Below are 6,798 nucleotides of genomic sequence, written 5' to 3' on the forward strand. Positions count from 1 at the left end.
TTTTTAATTAATTTTATTTTTATAACAGATCAATGTACATTTAATTTCTTACCTTCTCTCTCTCTATTACCATTAATATCACAATTAATTTATATTTAATATTATCAAAATGTCATATTTTTATTGAACACATCACAAATAATATAACACACCCAATCTACTTAAATATTTCTCGCATAGGGCATTGCTTAAGAATCATAACTCAACAACCACAATTAGAAGCAAGACAGGTTGTATAAATAAAGTCAGAAATAAAGGTCAAGCCTGAAGGGTCGCCCGTTTAAACTTATTTTTATAAGAGTTTGGGCTTAAAAAATGATATTTTTTAAAAAAATTGGGCTTTCAAACCTAGCCCTGATAAATCTTGAAAAAACAGGCTTAAGCTTGGATGGCCCTTTTAGGCCCACTTTAATTTTTTTTCTTAAAAGACAAAATATTTTTTTATTTTTAAACTGAATTTAAACTTTAGAATATATGTTTATACTTTAAAATTAAAATTTCTATTATTTATTTTTAATTGTTAAACATTATAATTTTATTTTTAAAAAATATATGAAATATTATAATTAAAAATTTTAATTTTTAAAAACTTTCAAAAAATAAAAAAAATAATAGTAAGGGCTTACGGGTCTGACCTTGAGTCTTTTATATAATGGCCGGAGTTTAAAAAATGAGACATTTTAAAAAAATTGAGTTTAAGCGCTTGAGCCCTTAAGAGTTAGGCTTATAAGAGCTAAGTCGCACGTTTTTCAACTCTTTATATAAATCTACAAACAAACCAAACTGCCTAACATGCATGTGCCCCCAACGTCTAGTACTATGAAATGTCCAAAACCAAAGTATTACAAACCAGCCTAAACTCACGTACGATTTGCAACCAAATACTGGAACCAGTTCATAGTTCATACAATTTCAAAGCCACGACTGGGAGCCCGTTGTACGCGCGCGTCTTCGTGATGGACATGGCAATGAAGCATTCTTTCAACTGAATCTTCCTTCCAAGTGATCATATTTTTATCCCAGCAAACTTATAAATTGCTACGTATACTTGTTCAGTTTTATTAGTTTCAATAAATTAGTGAAGCAATGGGTTAATCACAGGGGACAATGAATACATTACATTCATTACATGATAATCTCGTTAAATGAGTAATGGATTCATTATTCCCAAAGCACAACTCGAATGATCATTATCACTAACTTAGTGAAAATATAATTAAATAAAACATTATAACTCATGATATTCTTAAATCACTGTCAGTATTTCAACGGTATTCTTAAACAATACCCCAATCTGTTTCCATCTTAGTTTTGAGTTGTTCAAGTTCACTGGGAGGAAGAGCCACGGTGATGATTCTTCCGTTGCCGCCTCCATCTTCAACATTATCATCTCCCTCCGGTGCCGGAAGAACTAAGACGACACCTTCATCACCCACTCCTTGAAAAGCACAGTTCGCCAGAATAGGTTTTCGACCATTCAGTTTCACCTCATAAAACTCAGCTCCTTCCAAATCAACAAATGTTAAGCTTGCTCCATAAACCACGAAATCCCCTTTTCCTTCGTCTTCTTCCACCGTCTTTTCCAAGATATTATTCTCCACCGCCTTCTTCTCACCAATCAGCTTCGCCAATTCTGACACGTCCGATTTCTCCACTGCAAAATCAGCCTCCACTTTACTGAACACCAAGCCATTGATCGGGAAATCACCTTCTTTTCGCATAGATCCATTCGTACAGATCGTCACAGTATTTATCCCAGAAGCATCCTCCCTTATCTGACAAAGGGATTTCCAAACTATAGCGGAGAGAATTTCAAAATACGAAGCAGGAGCAGTAGTAGTTATTGTTGCTCCCAAATGGTTAAGTTGCTTCGACGTGAGGCGGAAAGAGTGGTTTTTCACGTTTCTGTGATCTGCAACTAGCCATCGTTCCCCGACATCGACGGACCTTTTCGCAGATATCGGCTTATCGGAGACTGAAGGAGGAAGCTCCGGTTTGGTGTGAGTGGACACCTGAAGAGCCTTAGGAGGCACGTGACCCGCCATTATCTTACTCCAAAGGGCGATGAAGTTGAGAGCAGAGAAAGCGTCTCCGAGAACGTGAGGCCAGCTGAGGCCCACGGTCAACCCTCCACATTGAAACCTTGTAAACTGATTACATATATCACAAAAGTAGTACCAAAACGTTAACTCAGTTTTTTATTTACATACCAAATTATGATGAAGCAGTTTACTTCATCGTATAATTCACCAGTATTAACGTATGCAAATATACATATCTGGCTCTGCGTCGCGAGGTATAAATACTTAATAGGATACACTGAGTATGGGCATTCCTGTTCCATCAATTTCACCTTTGAAATTCCTCGGCACCAAATAACGGCTATATTGACTATTTATAATTTATAATTATGGGGCGTCAGTTAAAAAGTATGGAGAGGAGACAGGCAGTAGTTCCAAACTCCAAATTAAAGACCACCGTCTTAAATCCTAGTGTTTCTGAAGGACATTTTGGGTATTTAAAATCCAGCTTTTAATATTAGTTTCCTTTCGTCCCAGTTTGGTAGTTTGCTAATTACACTGTCACAAAAAGTAAAAAGGTATTACTCTTTCTTGTAATGCCATCCCACTCCAAAATATAAATAGCTTTTGTAAAAAAATTTACATATTAATAAATTTTTTAGTTTCATAAAAATATATATTTTTTATTCTTAATTTTAATTATTAATGCACTTTATGATGAGTGAGAAATATATTTATATAAATATTTATGTTAATAAATACAAAAGGTAAAATAGGTTAGTTATATTTTAAATTAAAATTAATTGATGAGAAATGCTTGAAGTAGGAAAAAATTAAGTAATTTCAGTTTTCTTAATGAAGGGAAGTTAATATTCTTGAATTTATAAAAAAAAATTATTTTTTTAATTCTTTCTTTTTCTAAAGTTAATGATCACAATAAAATTATATACGAATTATAACTTGATGCAATTAAATAAGGATATCATTAAAAAAAAATATAAATTACTACATTTTATGTTAAATTTAGAATCAAATAAAATTTTAAAACTTTGTTCAGTAAATTAAATGGAGTACGTTTTTTACCATGATTCATAAGAAAAAACTCTTTCTATTTCCTTTATTAAAAAATGTAAGATATTTTTAAGTGAATCTCGCCCTTAATAAAGTAATTACCTACTTTCAAATTAATTTTATTTTTTTATATTTATTCATATTAAACATACTATAATAAATATAAAGTCATTATCAATAGGGGTACTTTTGAAAAAAAAGGTAATAATTATATTTTAAAAGACTAAAAATACCTTATGTTTTTTAATATCTAACTCCTCAAAAAATATTTTATATTTTTAAAGGAATGAAGTATCATTTACTATTACTATTGAGAAGCCATATGAAAAGTTGTATTGTTGATTAAAAAAAAAGAAGGTTATTGGTGACCATGAACTCTGCCAACAAAGTGCGGCATGTTATAAACATGTCCCCGTCAATCCTTTGTCGTCGATTTATTCATAAGATAGACAATGGCATCTTAATCAGTTTTTCCCCATCAATACAGATAAAAAATGCATAAATTGTTAGGTTGAGATTTGTAAAGCTCATAATTTTTAAACCGTTCCAAGTATAAGTTTTAAATACAAGTATTTTATATGGCAGTTTTCATATTACATGTTCTTAATTATTATATAAATATATATTAAAAAGTTTAATAAAATACTATGAGCAAACAATAAATTAACTTTGAGGATGTAAGTCATCTCGTAGTTCAATTTTTTCTTCCGTGTGTAAAATCAGTTCTTTACCAATAACTTGTATATTATGCTCTGTTTAATATGTTGGAAATGGAGACATAAAAATAAAAATAAAATTACAATTCACATTTTTTTTTGTTTGATATACATGAAATGAATTTCCATATTAAAATGAAATCCATCAAAATAGATTGAATTAAATTTCATAATAAAACCTATAAAAATGAGATGGGTTCTATAAAAGTAAATTTTTTTAGACAAAAATAACCTCAATTATAAAATTGTTTGACAGATTTGCCCCTTCATCAATCATTGAAGTAAATCAAAAGTTTTTTAGTAAATATGCATATATTAAATAAAAAATATATCATAATTAAAAAAAATTGACAGTAGTATTTTAGTAAATTAATTATATAGATGCATATATTAAATAAAAAAGTATATCATAATTTAAAAAAATAGATAGAGGTATTTTAGTAAATTAATTATATAAGTGCATATATTAAATAAAAATATATCATAATTAAAAAAATTGGCAAGGGTATTTTAATAAATTGATTATATAGATGCACATATTAAACAAAAAAGTATATCATAATTAAAAAATTAGATAGGGGTATTTTAATAAATTAATTATATAAATGCATATATTAAATAAAAAGTATATTATAATTAAAAAAATTGACAGGGGTATTTCAACATATTGATTATATAAATGCATATATTAAATAAAAAATATATTATAATTTCATGTACATACTAAATATATTTTTAAAACTCACTTTTACTTTTATTTTCATTTCTATATCTATTTTTATTTTTATTAAAAACATTTTTAAGATAACAAATGAGGCATTAATTTTTACCCAAGTACAGAAAGAAAGGGGATTTGAAGTCTTGAACACACATAAATAACTAATCAATCAAATTAAAGGAAGCAGCGAAAAATCAATAACCCAAAACCACAAATCAACATGGGCATCACATCATATACACCGAATTTGCTTTCAAACAAAAAATGAATCAAAGGACAATAACAAGCACGAAATTCAATGGCAAATTCTGGGCACTGATAAATGAATAGTTTTATATTCAAGCATGAAAAAAATAATATTGTCCAGATATAAAATCAAGAAAAGATGTATAAAGTACCTGGATGAAAACAAGAGGAGAGAAGCCAAGATCAGGGCCAAGGACGTGGTCTTGAACGAGGCCGTCTATGGAGTATCCGGCGTCGGCGATCCATTCGGCGAGGGTTTTGTCACAATACGACTCCGCGACCCGTACGCCGGCGTCGTTGCACTTGATGAACGGCCTTCCGGAATCGGATCTCCTGATCCGGCCCGAGACATGAGAGTACGTGTCAAGCAGATGAAACATGGCCTTCTTCAAGTCGTAGTTAGAGAAACCTTGGACGGCATCGTTGCTGAAGAAATAAGCTGATCTGATGTAGTGAAGTTTCAAGAGTAAATCCATGTTCTGGAGTTCGTACGCACTGTTTTGATCGCTCCAAGGCGTCGCCGGGACCACCGTTGAGATCCTGGACCTCAGAGGCATGTTTTTGATGTTGCCAAGTGAACCCATAGCGAAAAGAGGACGAGACTGTTTCTGTGTATGAATGAGAAGGGGAGGCTTCTTGCTATTTATAAACCAACGCAGGGGTCGTAGTGCGAATAGATGCAGGGAAAAAGGATAGAGATAGAGATTGCACTTCACTTTCAGGTTTGGTTTTTCTTTACATCAACACGGGGTCCAGCTCTTAATTTTATTTTCCACAAAATAACTGTACTCTTTTTCTTGTGACGATGATGCGCTGGACTTAGGAGCCAGCCAAAAAAAAAAATGTTACATTAAAATCACAAGGCAACTAGTTTATCCCTAAAAAAAAAAAAATCACAAGGCAACTAATTAAGTTATCACATCACCAGTAATATACTTTTCCCCCATTCTCTTTATAAGTTATTTATAACAACCTCATCAATATTAATGTAAAAAATAAAAGAAATAAAAGTATATAAAATCTTAAATATATCCTTATATAAATAAATCTAAAAAATAATATCATATTATTTGTTTTCCTTTCATAAAAGATAATTTTAGAAATACCTTTTAAATATTATTTAAAAAATCATACTGTTACTAATAAATAACATTAAATAGATTTTTTAAAAAGTATCTTATAAATAATACCAGAGAAAGAGGACTTGATTGGGAAAACATGATATATATACGTTTTATATATAATAAATATGCGATTGCTCAGTCACATGCCATGTGACTTTTTGTGTTCTCAATTGTTATTGAATTTTATCTGTATTCATATCATGTTATTGTCTTTTTTGTCCGCATGTTCATGTTGCAATTCTGGTTGAGATTACAGACTTGTGTGTACTGGTGTGAAATTTTCGTGATGACGATGCTATGAGTTTTTCAATAATTTTATTTTGATTTGCTCTCTCTATATATTGATATGTACGTACCATCGAAGGTGGTGATAATCCGCGATGCTAATGACACGGGAGAAGAAGTGAATAGAAGTAAAAATTACCAAGAATATTTATCAATCGAGGTTGATTTAGTAAAAAAAAATTATGGTTGCTCATACATAAAATTTCAATTAATGTAAAAAAAATATATTTAAAGAAACTATCCATAAGTAAATCCGACCTCAAGTTCAAGTGGTAGGCTGTAATGCGCGGAGACCTAGCTTCAGTTTTACAAACATCAATCCAAACAAACACTACTAGCTATAGAATAGATAGAATACATAGACTTAATTACTTGGTAATGCAGTGTTACTTTTGTCTCAAATTACAAGACATTTTTAAATAAAATTAGACATATCAATAAAATTTATTAAATACACTTTGTAACTTTAATTTTTTAAGATAAAAATATAAATTTTTAAAAATATCTTTCATTTAATACTCTATATATAAAAAATATTAAAGAGAAAAAATATATAAGAAGATTGTAATATTGTAAAAATATTATTAATAAATTTTTTTTAAATATCTTATATTTTA

General features: G+C 29.9%; 1 protein-coding gene across 1 annotated transcript; it reads right to left on the reverse strand.

Annotated features, from left to right (window-relative positions):
• Positions 1–1,138: 1,138 nt before the first annotated feature.
• LOC129300881 (protein ECERIFERUM 2) lies at positions 1,139–5,401 on the reverse strand. Its single transcript, XM_054939482.1, has 2 exons — positions 4,925–5,401; positions 1,139–2,150 (listed from the first exon to the last, which is right to left on the reverse strand). Exons 1-2 carry the CDS (start codon positions 5,354–5,356, stop codon positions 1,278–1,280), a joined length of 1,305 nt encoding a protein of 434 aa, XP_054795457.1. The 5' UTR covers positions 5,357–5,401; the 3' UTR covers positions 1,139–1,277.
• Between the last annotated feature and the right edge of the window lie 1,397 nt (positions 5,402–6,798).

This window comes from Prosopis cineraria, unplaced genomic scaffold, assembly GCF_029017545.1.
Source record: "Prosopis cineraria cultivar Desert tree isolate PC_DT_omini unplaced genomic scaffold, ASM2901754v1 PC2, whole genome shotgun sequence".
NCBI classification, from domain to species: Eukaryota; Viridiplantae; Streptophyta; class Magnoliopsida; order Fabales; family Fabaceae; genus Prosopis; species Prosopis cineraria.

What these genes read in the sequence shown, in the direction of transcription:
- LOC129300881 (XM_054939482.1), bottom strand. Translation starts at nt 5,356, where the DNA reads ATGGGTTCACTTGGCAACATCAAAAACATGCCTCTGAGGTCCAGGATC. An exon ending in CTCCTCTTGTTTTCATCCAG is followed by an intron (nt 2,151 to 4,924) that starts GTACTTTATACA and finishes ATATGTAATCAG; the next exon opens with TTTACAAGGTTTCAATGTGG.